At 45.5% G+C, this 14870-nt stretch overlaps 1 protein-coding gene across 1 annotated transcript in view; it reads right to left on the bottom strand.

Moving 5' to 3' along the window:
* Positions 1–14870, bottom strand: part of ANTXR1 (ANTXR cell adhesion molecule 1) — a 180586-nt gene that overhangs the window by 46658 nt on the left and 119058 nt on the right. Inside the window, exons 15-16 of the mRNA XM_077805796.1 lie at positions 9391–9486; positions 6447–6614 (exon numbers count right to left, since the gene is read on the bottom strand). Of these exons, the coding sequence (XP_077661922.1) occupies positions 6447–6614; positions 9391–9486 (264 nt within the window). The remainder of the gene's footprint in view (positions 1–6446; positions 6615–9390; positions 9487–14870) is intronic.

Below are 14870 nucleotides of genomic sequence, written 5' to 3'. Positions count from 1 at the left end.
CCTCTGTAGCACATCTGTGCAATCCCAATAAGGGATTCCTCTGTTTCTGACTGGAATGAGGCAGTGAGAAAAAATGCAAATACTGTGTTTGTTTGCCAGATGCGTTTAACCAGGCCAGAAAAAGTGTACAGCTATGCACAGCACCATGTGCTCAGAAACATATATTACTGCCCAGGGTTTCCCCACACTGTTGTAATGTTCTTCCTGTCCCTTCTATAAGGGGCCACTGTTCCACTCCAAAAATGAATCCGCTTCCCTGAGATCTGAAGAAGGGTTTTCCTGAGTGCAGCATGTTGGAATTTTTAATTTCCGGCTAAATGGAAGCGCCCAGACGTATACCTAGCATCTTTATCAAATACGCTCTGCATTTCTGCCAATTGAACCTCTCCAGGCTGAATGCATGACACTGGAATTTTTTGGGTACTGCTACAGAAGGATGTTTGAAGACATCTGCAATAAAATTACAGTCAATCCTGGATGCTGCTTGTGATTAACTGAATAACTGCCAGCAGTACATATCCAGTACATTTTATCTGTGCACCAGGCAATGTATTTCCAGCGGAACAAATTGCCTTTGAGGATGGTTAAAGACATCCCACTCTTTTTACTAGTTAATTACTTGAGATAGGATTGAACCTCAGACCAAAATACCCCTGGCTTAGAGCAGGATCAGACCCATTTGCTATCTGCGTCATTAGGGCAGGAACTTGTTGTCTATTCTACATTTGTACAGCTCCTAACACAATGTGGCCCTGATTGTGGCTGGAGTGGTCTGACATTACTATAATAATAATGGCCTTGAAATGACCTTAACTGTTGTGGGATGAAATTAAATAAAGGGAAATTTAAGCAGGACATCAGAAAAAAAAGTTCTCATAGTCAGAGCCAACGAAGTGTGGAACAGTTTTTCAGGGAAATCAGTGGAAACCCCTTTGCTGGAATCGGGCTACACATGGACTGCACAAACACTCAAGGCTAAAGAGAGAGCCAGTTCAGATGATCTTCTCCTTTGTTGCCTTGCTGGCAACTTTCACAGTAGAACAGGTGGGAACTTTGAATCTCCCCCCCCCCACCCAAAAAAAAAAAAATGTGGACAAAGAAACAGTTTTCATTTTTGTAAGAATTGTCAGTGGAAAAAATTGACTTTACAAAAAAAGAATCAATTTTTTTTTAGTTTTTGAAAACCCAAAAAACCTCAAAAATTTCTTCTGAAAACTGAAAGATGTGTAATTTTTGGCTGAAAACATTAAGTTTTCCAAATAAATAAATAAATAAATAAAATTTATTTTTGGAGGAAAGAGAACATTTTTTGGTGTGTAGCTGCAGACCTGTTTGGGAGCAGAAGGCCAGACTGGAAGCTCAGACAAGCGGAGAGGGCTAGGGGTTGTATAAGGACAGCAGGGATCATGAGTCTGGAGGAAGTGGGGCAGACTGGGGTTCAGAGCTATGCAAATAATGAATTTTCCAGTTTGCTGCATTTCTCCTTTTCAGCTGGGCAAAGGGATTAGCAAACTGAATCATAGAATCATAGAATATCAGGGTTGGAAGGGACCTCAGGAGGTCATCTAGTCCAACCCCCTGCTCAAAGCAGGACCAAATCCCAACTAAATCATCCCAGCCTGACCTTAAAAACTTCTAAGGAAGGAGATTCCACCACCTCCGTAGGTAACGCATTCCAGTGTTTCACCACCCTCCTGGTGAAAAAGTTTTTCCTAATATCCAACCTAAACCTCCCCCACTGCAACTTGAGACCATTACTCCTTGTTCTATCATCAGCTACCACTGAGAACAGTCTAGATCCATCCTCCTTGGAACCCCCTTTCAGGTAGTTGAAAGCAGCTATCAAATCCCCCCTCATTCTTCTCTTCCGCAGACTAAACAATCCCAGTTTCCTCAGCCTCGCCTCATAAGTCATGTGTTCCAGTCCCCTAATCATTTTTGTTGCCCTCCGCTGGACGTTTTCCAATTTTTCCACATCCTTCTTGTAGTGTGGGGTCCAAAACTGGACACAGTACTCCAGATGGGGCCTCACCAATGTCGAATAGAGGGGAACGATCACGTCCCTCGATCTGCTGGCAATGCCCCTACATATACATCCCAAAATGCCATTGGCCTTCTTGACAACAACGGCACACTGTTGACTCATATCCAGCTTCTCGTCCACCGTAACCCCAGGTCCTTTTCTGCAGAACTGCTGCCGAGCCATTCGGTCCCTAGTCTGTAGCGGTGCATGGGATTCTTCCGTCCTAAGTGCAGGACTCTGCACTTGTCCTTGTTGAACCTCATCAGATTTCTTTTGGCCCAATCCTCTAATTTGTCTAGGGCCCTCTGTATCCTACCCCTACCCTCCAGCATATCTACTTCTCCTCCCAGTTTAGTGTTATCTGCAAACTTGCTGAGGGTGCAATCCACACCATCCTCCAGATCATTTATGAAGATATTGAACAAAACCGGCCCCAGGACCGACCCCTGGGGCACTCCGCTTGATACCGGCTGCCAACTAGACATGGAGCCATTGATCACTACCTGTTGAGCCCGACAATCTAGCCAACTTTCTATCCACCTTATAGTCCATCCATCCAGCCCATACTTCTTTAACTTGCTGGCAAGAATACTGTGGGAGACTGTGTCAAAAGCTTTGCTAAAGTCAAGGAACAACACGTCTACCGCTTTCCCCTCATCCACAGAGCCAGTTATCTCATCATAGAAGGCAATTAGATTAGTCAGGCATGACTTGCCCTTGGTGAATCCATGCTGACTGTTCCTGATCACTTTCCTCTCCTCTAAGTGCTTCAGAATTGATTGCTTGAGGACCTGCTCCATGATTTTTCCAGGGACTGAGGTGAGGCTGACTGGCCTGTAGTTCCCAGGATCCTCCTCCTTCCCTTTTTTAAAGATGGGCACTACATTAGCCTTTTTCCAGTCATCCGGGACTTCCCCCGATCGCCATGAGTTTTCAAAGATAATGGCCAATGGCTCTGCAATCACATCCGCCAACTCCTTTAGCACTCTCGGATGCAGCGCATCCGGCCCCATGGACTTGTGCTCATCCAGCTTTTCTAAATAGTCCTGAACCACTTCTTTCTCCACAGAGGGCTGGTCACCTCCTCCCCATGCTGTGCTGCCCAGTGCAGTAGTCTAGGAGCTGACCTTGTTCGTGAAGACAGAGGCAAAAAAAGAATTGAGTACATTAGCTTTTTCCACATCCTCTGTCACTAGGTTGCCTCCCTCATTCAGTAAGGGGCCCACACTTTCCTTGACTTTCTTCTTGTTGCTAACATACCTGAGGAAACCCTTCTTGTTACTCTTAACATCCCTTGCTAGCTGCAACTCCAGGTGTGATTTGGCCTTCCTGATTTCACTCCTGCATCCCTGAGCAATATTTATATACTCATCCCTGGTCATTTGTCCAATCTTTCACTTCTTGTAAGCTTCTTTTTTGTGTTTAAGATCAGCAAGGATTTCACTGTTAAGCCAAGCTGGTCGCCTGCCATATTTACTATTCTTTCTACACATCGGGATGGTTTGTTCCTGTAACCTCAATAAAGATACTTTAAAATACAGCCAGCTCTCCTGGACTTCTTTCCCCCTCATGTTATTCTCCCAGGGGATCCTGCCCATCAGTTCCCTGAGGGAGTCAAAGTCTGCTTTTCTGAAGTCCAGGGTCCGTATTCTGCTGCTCTCCTTTCTTCCCTGTGTCAGGATCCTGAACTCAACCATCTCATGGTCACTGCCTCCCAGGTTCCCATCCACTTTAGTTTCCCCTACTAATTCTTCCCGGTTTGTGAGCAGCAGGTCAAGAAGAGCTCTGCCCCTAGTTGGTTCCTCCAGCACTTGCACCAGGAAATTGTCCCCTACACTCTCCAAAAACTTTCTGGATTGTCTGTGCACCGCTGTATTGCTCTCCCAGCAAGTATCAGGGTGATTGAAGTCTCCCATAAGAATCAGGGCCTGTGATCTAGTAACTTCCGTGAGTTGCTAGAAGAAAGCCTCTTCCACTTCATCCCCCTGGTCCGGCGGACTATAGCAGACTCTATATGCACTGTTTTGTGTATAACTGCTCTGTTTTTATATAACTGCTCTAAATGCACTGTTTTGCTTTGCTCCTTGGATTATTTAAGAACATAAAAAAAAGACCATACTGGGTTAGACAAAGGGTCCATCTAGCCCAGTATCCTGTCTTCTGACAGCAGCCAATGCCAGGTGTTCAGAGGGAATGAACAGAACAGGTAATCATCAAATGGATCCATCCATTTAAACTGGATTATACAGCTGATAAATTTTTAAACATCTAAAAGAATGTTTAAGAGGGGAAAATCCATTTGGTACCATCCAAATAAGTAACAACACAAAAGTCTGCTGTCTGACAGCACTTAAAGCCCAGGGTATTTCAAGCTACAATATATCCACTCTCAATGAAGGGCCATCCACCTACTGGACAGTCGCTCCTAGAACAGACAATGTGGCAGCAAATGTAAAGGGAAGAAAAACTCCATCAGATAAAGTGACAAAAGCCAGGACATTCAGAGTTAAGGGTGGCGCTTTTGTTAATGTGTGAAGCGAAGGATCACGTGCAAAGGAAGAGAGATGATCACCTCTTAAAGGTGAATTTCCTGCTTAACTTTCCTCCAGCATGGGTCCTGAGATTTGGTTTTGTGTTCTTCTGCTTTATGAGGACTTTTTTCTTCATTATTAGATTGCAACACGTGCATTATTTACCTTCCATCCACTGAGTGAGGAGGTATTTTAAGCAGTGTAATAAAACCAGAGGGAATTGTATGTCTTGTTTAGCTAATGGACTTATGCGCACTTCGAGCACTGGGATGAAGGAGTATTTAAGATGAACACCCGGAGACTTTTCCAGTGGGTGAGACCAGTGAGTCTGTGGAATATTCCCCCACACGGAACCGTGGATAGTTGTGTGTTATTTTCAAAGCAGACTGGAAAAAGCACTGAACGATATACTTGAGTTAGCAATCCTGCTTTGGGTGGGCGCATGGACTCAATGACCTAAGAGGTCTTTCCTGCCTCTGACTTTTGTGATGACGTGAGAACTCCCCTGCATGACACAATGCGAATTCATTTGTATATGTTCATGTCATCCAGGGAAAAGATTTTGCCCGGAGTAGAGTGGGGTGCTGGAAACTTTTCTTACTATATGGGAAGGGGAGTAGCAGATCATCAAGTTCACAGAAATTGTTCCTTCTTTTCTACCGAGTTCTCGTGGATTGTGTTCGGGGGAAGTTTTGCATGCAGTTATTCTGTCTGCATATGTTCTCTTTTGGGGGTAGTCCAGTGAGGGTGTGATGGAGATTAATAACTAGGTAAAGTCTGTTCTACAGATGGGCTCAAGTTGCTCATCGCTGTAGTATCTGAACACCTTCCAGCCATGCTTTAAGCGGCCTGGCTATCCTCTGTCCCCTGTGGTTCGCTCTCTTGCTCCCCCCCTTCTGAGGGGGAGAAGTGTGCGTGCAGCGAAGCGGTTTGTTTTGGTTGGGCTTTTTGTGAGTTGGTTTGCAATACGTGCTGCTCTGTGTTTATCTTAGGGAAGGCAGGTCAGACAGCGGCCCCTAGCACTTGGGGCGCAAGGTTGTGAGGTTTGGGACGGTCCTTAGCTCTTGTTGGAGTTTGTTCCACAGTCTTGCACTGCCACAGCCTTGGCATAAACGAGAATCTTGCCCTTAGCTGCCGAGGCTACTCTAAGTCAGCCAGAGAGCGTTTGCAGGGCATTCCCTCCCCAGAGGATGGGCATGATGCCCTGTGGTGTTCCGAGCCCAGCTGACCCAGGGTCATTGGCAGTCATTCACTCTCTGCGCAACAGAATCAGTCTTTAATTTTCTGGGGGCAGCTCTCCCTTGTGGCATCTGGCAAGAATTGTTTTCTTCTTCACCAGCCTATTTATTAAGTAAGAGCGGGAGAGAGGTTTCTCTCTCTCTCTCTCTTTGCGCTCAGGAAATGGAAGACCTGCCATTGCAGACTTTGTGGGGGCTTCAGGCATGAACACGGGAGAAAGCACTTTCAAAGGTTTAGCTACACCACTGCAAGAGTCCAGGGCCCCTTTCCTCAAGTGCCTTCTGGCTGCTCTGTGCCACTCCAAAGCAGCCCTAAAGGCAGCTTAACCAGCCACTTAAGGATCTCCACTGCCTAGTGGAATATTTGGGTAGTGGAGAAATGCTGCAGTGGTTTTTACATTGCAGGTAGCCTGGTGGGAGAAAAGAAGCATGACTGGGGCTCCTTTATATCTAATAACCCCTTGAGGCAAAGGCATCTGGTGCAAGTTAGAACAGCCTTTGGATGGATTCTCAGGTCTGGGACTGGGAACCTAACACAAAGTCACTCTCACTGCTTTAACCTTTGCAAATAAAAACTCTCCATAAGGCTGTATGAGTGTTTAACATGTATCTACTGAAATCATTCCATGGACTATGTACCTGCATAAGACCTACCTTGATTGGCGTGTACCACCTCCGGGGAGAAGAGGACCTGCGCATGCTATTTCCCAGGTTCCTGGGTTCTGGGAATTCATATTCTTGCTCTGGCATCTTCACTCTGGCATTCTTGGCTTTCTCTAGCTTAGCCCCTTCTTCCGTGGAGCCCTTTTCTCCCCAGCGGACCTATCAAGAAAAACATTGGTGGCATCTTAAAATAGCATCTGCTGTTGAATGTAGAGCTGCAACATTTGGATGTGGATCTAGATTTCCCCATTGTTCAGATTCACTGTTGAGAGAGGGACAAGCTGCAAAGTTTGGGTCTACACTGGAGTTTTGGGTGCTGGGATCTGGGGCTTTGGTTCAGTCCCATCTCTCCTGATTGCAGCTGCAAGGAGTTCCCACTCTGGGCATTTTGGCACATGTAGATGCTGGGTTTTCTAGAAATGGAGAAGATCATTTGCCTCAGAGAAGACAATTGTTGTACAGAATCTAGATGTCTTTCCTTACTTAAAACCTGATTCTGAAACCATTAATCAAGTGAAAAGTCCTCATTCATGCATGCAGTCCCACTGGAGTCAACAGGACCAGTTGCTTGAGTTGGGGTTGGTAGAAGCATTAGAAAATGCAATTTCAAAGGGCTAGCTACACCCCTGCGAGAGTCCAAGGTCCCATTCCTTAAGTATATTCTGGATGCTCTGCACTTGCCCAGTGGAACAATGGTTACTAAACCATTGGAACAGCTCACCATGAGATGGGGTAGATTCTCCATCACTAGAAGTCTTTACGTTGAGACTAGATGTCTCTCTAAGGTTACGTCTACACTTACAGATACACTTACACATACTTACAGAGGTATGCAGAGTACAGACACTGCATCCCCAGCTAGAATGGGTATAAATAGCAGTGTAGACAGTGAGGCACGGCTTAGGTGAGTGGATTGCCCTAAACAGCTGAACCCCCAGGGTATGCACCCTACACAGCTCTCTGCACACCCAAGCAGGGCCTCCCATGTCTACACAGCTACTTTTAGCAGTGAAATGTCCTGCTGACTCCCTGCTGCCAGCGCCTTTGTGAAAGACTCCAGCCGTGGGGAAAGGCTCTGGTAGATCCCCGCTGCCGGAGCCTTTCACTGTGACATGCAGCTGCACTCGGCAGTAACCAGTGTGGACGCAGCCTGCCTTTCAGTGTGGCATGTAGCTACACGTGGAGTGCCTGTACTCTACATGCCCCCATAAGTGTAGACATAGCCTGAAAGATACACTGGAGCTCAACCACAAGTTATGGACGCTATTCTATGGCCTGTGTTATGCAGGAGGTCAGACTAGACAATAGTCCTTCATAATAATAGCCCCATAATGGTCTCTTCTGGCCTTGAGGTCAATGGTCTTCATTCTCATTGCCCTGTGTCATGAGTTGTCATTGACACCAGTGCAAAGTGAGCGGCAAATGCTACCATTCTGATTGGATAGCGTTTTCCTCCCCCAATACACTCATTTCGCACTGGCATTAAATTACTGAAGGGTAACAGAAAACAACAATGCCCTAACATCTGTAGAGCATCAAAGACAAAAACTCTCAAGGCTCTTTCTCCTTTGTGCTCCATTGAGAAATGAGCAAACGGGAAAGGCAGTGTATTACCCGCCACAACTGAATGTTATGGGCTATTGACAATGTGAGTTTATTAAAAAACAAAACAAAAAAAAAAAAAACAACAAATTCCATTTGGGTTTTTATTAAAAATTGATTCCCGACATGCATCTAACACAGTGCGCTTCCACGGAATTCCCTTCGGTCAGCTCCAGAAGAACCAATACAGTGTTTTATAAAGACAAGGAAAGTACCTTGCACTCCTACAGACCAAAGTGGCTTAGGGCTTGTCTACACTTAAAACGCTGCAACTGCACCAATGAGGTGCTTCAGTGAAGACACTTCCTACACCCATGGGAGGGGTTCTCCCGTCAGTGTAGGTACTCCACCTCCCTGAGAGGCAAGGTTGACAGGATAATTCTCCCATTGGCCTATTGCTGTCTACACAGGGGCTTATTTCACACTTCTGAGCAATGTAGTTATACTGAACTAACTTCCTTGTGTAGACCAGGCCTTAGATGTCATACAAGAGGGCACAGAGCCCTGATTCCCAGGCTGCTTCCATGAAATCGCCTCCGTCTTTCAGACCCTACTTCAGGGCTTTCCACAGAAGCCAAATTTTCTCCCTGTGGAGAACTTGGAGTTCTCAGCCTTTTTATGAGGCCCCCAGGTATTTCTCAGGCTGTCACCTGACCCCAATTAGTTCTGCCTTTTTAGGCTGGGAGGCAGGTCATTATGGTTCAGGGAGGGCTGGTCCCAATTCCTCTCAAAGGAGCCAGTCACAAGAAAGCAAGAGAAAGTGGTATGTTCCCCAGCAGAATGAAATGAAAAAATGCAGAGTTTGGAAAAACTTTCAAATTTTTCATTTTGAATTTTTGGGAGAGGTGGGGTTTGAAAAAAAAAATCTTGATGAAAATGGAAATTTCCATTTACTAGAAAATCTGATCATCCCTTATGAACAGAAACTAGTCACTGGTAGAGATAAGCAGTCAACAAAACCCAAGAGACCAAACCAAAGCATTCACAGAGCCCACTGAAGAACGATCAGTGACTTACACCAACATTTTCAAAGATGGGTGTCTAAAGTTAGGCTCCTAAACCCATATGTCAGTTGGAATTTTCAAAGGAGAGCCTAAGAAGGGTAGATGCCTAACTCGTATTGAATTTCAATGGGATTCCTGAATAAATGCCCTGATTTCCAGAGGTTCCATATACTTGCATTGACCTCAGTGGAGTTACTTCCAATTAACGCTGGCATCCCAGACAGAGAGGTCACACCTCCTCTTTGTGTCCCTCTGGGAGAATGGCAGAAGGGTCTTGTGGCTGAGTTTACAAGTGAGTTTTCCAGGTACGTAAGCAAATACTGATTTACCTCCATCCTTTTAATGCCACCAACACCTCGCCCACCATAGTAAGAAGCATCGACCGTTGGCCACTTCTTCTTAGGAAGGCCATCGTCATCTTCTTCCTATCAAACAGAAAGGAGATAGATACATCACGGGGTTGCATTGTCAGTGGACGCAAATGACATGCATATGGAAATGGATGACTCAGTAAAGTGCAAACACAGACTATAAGACCCCTTTACACAGGTGATGTTGAGCCAGCAAAAGCTGTACAGGGGTTAGCTTACTGAAGCTCACTTGAATCCAACTAGCTCTGGTAGCAACAGCAGTGAAAACAGTGCAGCGTGGGCTTCAGTGCAGGTCGTGTAAACCCGGCATGGACCCTGGATATGTGCTCGGCTCACTAGCCTGCACTATGTGGTTTTCATTGTTATATTGCCGGCTAGCTGGACTCAAGCCAGCTCATGCATAGCTTTTGCTGTGTAGACACGCCCTAAGTGGCAGAGAGCTGTAAAGGGGTCTGGGTCTTTTAGTGGTTATTTTTCAGGGGATGTGCATTCCTGTGTAGAAGATATCGTTTGGGCAATGAAATAACACCACTTGACAGGTACAATCCTGCCCCAGCAAAACAACGTGTTTTGTTTGAAAGAGAATCTGTCTTGCATCATCTCTGAATTCTGAGAAGTAAATGGGTTGATCCCATAATGTTTTCAAGTTGCAAAATCATTGCTTGAAATTTGGTTGAGATTGCCTTAAAACAGAAGAAAGAAGAAGAAGGAATACTAGGCCAGATCCTGAGGTATGGCCAAAAAGCACTCGGCATAGCTCAGGAAGGAGGCATGAAAGTGGCTTTAAAACATCTTTGCACTCCCCCAATCCTGGGGCCTTCTGGGTGCTGCTCTGGGTCCCTATGCTGGCTGTCAGTGGCAACAAGGAGCAGATCACTCCATGTCTAGTTGGCAGCCGGTGTCAAGTGGAGTGCCCCAGGGGTCGGTCCTGGGGCCGGTTTTGTTCAATATCTTCATAAATGATCTGGAGGATGGTGTGGATTGCACTCTCAGCAAATTTGCGGACGATACTAAACTGGGAGGAGTGGTAGATACGCTGGAGGGGAGGGATAGGATACAGAAGGACCTAGACAAATTGGAGGATTGGGCCAAAAGAAATCTGATGAGGTTCAATAAGGATAAGTGCAGGGTCCTGCACTTAGGACGGAAGAATCCAATGCACCGCTACAGACTAGGGACCGAATGGCTAGGCAGCAGTTCTGCGGAAAAGGACCTAGGGGTGACAGTGGACGAGAAGCTGGATATGAGTCAGCAGTGTGCCCTTGTTGCCAAGAAGGCCAATGGCATTTTGGGATGTATAAGTAGGGGCATAGCGAGCAGATCGAGGGACGTGATCGTCCCCCTCTATTCGACATTGGTGAGGCCTCATCTGGAGTACTGTGTCCAGTTTTGGGCCCCACACTACAAGAAGGATGTGGATAAATTGGAGAGAGTCCAGCGAAGGGCAACAAAAATGATTAGGGGTCTAGAACACATGACTTATGAGGAGAGGCTGAGGGAGCTGGGATTGTTTAGCCTGCAGAAGAGAAGAATGAGGGGGGATTTGATAGCTGCTTTCAACTACCTGAAAGGGGGTTCCAAAGAGGATGGCTCTAGACTGTTCTCAATGGTAGCAGATGACAGAACGAGGAGTAATGGCCTCAAGTTGCAGTGGGGGAGGTTTAGATTGGATATTAGGAAAAACTTTTTCACTAAGAGGGTGGTGAAACACTGGAATGCGTTGCCTAGGGAGGTGGTGGAATCTCCTTCCTTGGAAGTTTTTAAGGTCAGGCTTGACAAAGCCCTGGCTGGGATGATTTAACTGGGAATTGGTCCTGCTTCGAGCAGGGGGTTGGACTAGATGACCTTCAGGGGTCCCTTCCAACCCTGATATTCTATGATTCTATGATCACGGGGACTTATTTCCAATGCTGGTGGAACCCTTCTGCAGCAGATAAGTCTGTTTAGGATTGGTTAGGATGGTGTCCCTAGCCTCTGTTTGCCAGTTGCTGGGAATGGGTGATAGGGGTTGGATCACTTGATGATTCCCTGTTCTGTTCATTCCCTCTGGGGCACCTGGCATTGGCATTGGGCTAGATGGACCTTTCGTCTGACCCAGTATGGCTGTTTTTATGTTCTTAAGGGTACATATACCAGAGTGGCCCACTATGCACACTCGATACAAGACAAGTGTCAGCACACTAAGAATCTCAGAGAACAGAAAGGGTAAAAAACTAAGAGGCAAGAGGGATTCACTCTGTTAGGGATTCAAACAACTTGCTTGTCCAAATGGAAATAAAAGAAAACTACTGGGGTGTACATACCAAGGAGGGAGAAGCATGCTCTGAAGTGGTTCAAGATGACTTTACCAAGAAGACCAGGATGCAAGTGAGCAAATGTAGGCTGAATATTAGAAGACAGTCCTAATAATGATCTTTGACTTGTGTAATCCACTAGGGAGGCTGCCCTTTAAAGATAGACACAAACACTCTGCTGGCATGACTTCAGTGACTTTACTGGACTTATGCCAGCAGAGAATTCGGCCCACTGGGTAAAAATGGAGATCCTGATCCTGCAAAAGCTTAAGCATATGCTTAGCTTTACACAGTGAGTAGTTCCTTTGAAGTCGGTGGGACTGTTCACTGTTAAAGGGAAACACGGGCAGAATCAAGGTCTAAGTAAAGGCATTAGGATTTGGCCCAGTGAATTCTATTAAAGCGTGGTAAAGTCCCCCTCAAGGTAAGTGACTGAGACTCTATTGCCTTAATTCTTTAAAAACGAACTGGAGAAAGCCCTAGAAGGGTGACGCCTCAGGGGGTTGCAAGGTTATTACATGGGGGTCACGAGCTGTCAGCCTCCACCCCCAAACCCTGCTTTGCCTCCAGCATTTATAATGGTGTTAAATATGAAAATATGTTTTTAATTTATAAGGGTCTTAGGGGCACATTCAGAGGCTTGTGGTGTGAAAAGGCTCACCAATACAAAAGTTTGAGAACCCCGATGTAGTAAGGTGACAATCCTGCACTGGTCCCCGGGCAATGCACTATATGACCCTCATGGTATGTAATTTCCATGATTCTCAAACTGGGCTGTGAATTGGCAAAGCAGGAAAGCAAAGCTGGTTAGAAAAGGGTGCATTTTCCATGAAAACATTTCTCTCTTTTATTTGTTCACAAGAATTTCCCAGGGTTTTGATCAAAAACCAAAAACTCTTCAGCTTTCAAAAATCAAAAACCAAGAAAAAAACATTTTTAAACTAAAAAAAACCCCAGTCCAACATTTTTAGTTTTTCATTGAAAAAACAGAAAATTTAAAAGGAAACTAAATTTTTTATTTCCAAACACAGGCATTCTTTTGTCAATTTTGTTTTTCAGTTGAAAAATTTTGACCTGTTCTAAAGAAAAGCTAATGATTAACTAAGAACTGCAAGTTTCTTCTTTGCTGAAGCCTCTCTCTCTTTGCTGAAACATAAGAACTTAATATCTCTGCATGAATTTTTCCATGAGGATTTTTATTTTTTCAAATTGGGATCAAAGCCATCCAAATATTTTCCTTCAGCATCTTTCTTTCTTTCTTTCTTTCAGCACAAACTGGACTTCTCACAACAGGAAATGCCAAGACTTAAGAAATCTTCCCCGCAAGCCCCTTATTAGCTCTGAGAGTCTTTTCAGACCTTGAAAGGAGGCGTGTCTGTCAAAACAACAACAAAAATATCACCCTTTTCTCCCTCCCCCCCGAAAGGCTACAGCATAGGCTTGGAAAGTAAGAGTCACAAGCCCACTGCAGGATGGGGCTGTTTACATGATTCGTAGGCACAGACAATTTTGCAACACAAGCACGGAAAACACCCTTGATGTGCTTCAGACTTGGACAGAAATTCAAAAGGACATATGCGTAGCTAAAACAAAGGAAGCACAAATATACAGAGAAAGGCAGATGGATCACAGGTCTGGGCCCATTAGTATCACAGTCCCTATTTTACAATCTGAGGTACAGCAGAGCACGGATCAGCATTCACGTCGCACTGCACTGGGCCAGAAAAGCTAATGAGTCAACCAGCAGACCAAATTCAGTGGTGAATCCTGGTCACATGCCCCCTGAGGCATGTTGTGCATACGCTAAGAAGAATCTGAAGCACAGAGGGGTGACTTCCATAGATTCAGAGGCCAGAAGGGGATAACTCAGGGGTTTGAGCATTGGCCTGCTAAACCCAGGGCTGTTAGTTCAATCCTTGAGGGAGCCATTTAGGGATCTGGGGCAAAAATTGGGGATTGGTCCTGCTTTGAGCAGGGGGTTGGACTAGATGACCTCCTATGTGGTCCCTTCCAACCCTGATATTCTATGATTGCGATCATCTGGTCTCACCTCCTGTATAGCACAGGCCATAAATAAGCTCAGACAGCAAGTTGATGGCAGAGTCACAAATAGAGCCCAAAGGTCAGGAGTCCCACTGCCATTCTTTAGCCCCCCCATCCATCCTTCTTCTCAGTTAATAATGCCAAAAACTGAAGTCCTTGCTCAGTCATGAGTCAGTCCTTGTTCAGACCACCCTTCCACTGATGGTAACGGGAATTTTTCTTGTGTAAGAACTGAGTCAGAGCTGAGTAAGGATTTTCAGGCTTTGGCCCAGCAGCAATAGGAAAACGGGAACCCTGAAAATCCATGTGCGTTTCAGGAAGTTGGAAAGCGACTGTTTAAAAGTTGGCATCTTTCCACCCCAAATATCTGCTTTAGATGGAACTGGAGTTAAATTAAACATAAAAGAAGACACTGACACAGATACATTTTTGGAGCCAGAGATCCAGCTCCAGGTGACAAAAAAATCAAGATCTTTGTCTCATATTTTGTACTCGGCTCCACGTTCTTCAACCCTGACCTGAGAGAACCTTATTTGTGGTTGACATAAGGATAATTCAAGCTCCCCTAGGGGCATCTGAACTATGTAGGGCAAGAATTCAAACTGAATTTGAACAGATATGAAAACGCTTGGACACCTTCCCCTCTTCCCTGCCTTAATAATTATTTTCACAGTGGCCTCTGCACTGCGGGAGCCCCACCAGAATAACATTTATGCACCACTTTCCACGTTCAAGGCACTGTATAGCCATTGACAACCCCCTCCCCCCGCCCCACATGGCTGGGCATTATTATCCCCATTATCCCCAGCAGAGGAAACTGAGGCACAGAGTGGCAAAATATGGCTAGTGGAAGGCCAATAGCGGAGCCTGGATTAGAACTCACTGTCTCCTCCTTCCCAATGTCTTCCAGTCACGTTGCTTCTTTCCCCTCAAAGCACCAAATTGCCTTGAGAAAGGCTGTTCTCATGGGAGTGCTGTTGTGACCAGAAGAGGGCAGCCCTACCAATCCGGTGAGACAACCTGTTCTCAGGAGACTTTTTGCTCAATTTTGCAGACTCCAACAGTTGGCATAAGATTCTCCTCAGCAACCAAGACCAAGCC

Source organism: Eretmochelys imbricata, chromosome 26 (assembly GCF_965152235.1).
Source record: "Eretmochelys imbricata isolate rEreImb1 chromosome 26, rEreImb1.hap1, whole genome shotgun sequence".
Lineage (NCBI taxonomy): Eukaryota > Metazoa > Chordata > Testudines > Cheloniidae > Eretmochelys > Eretmochelys imbricata.
The sequence above is the reverse complement of the archived record's forward strand: the minus strand, read 5'-3'. Positions and strand labels throughout refer to the sequence as shown.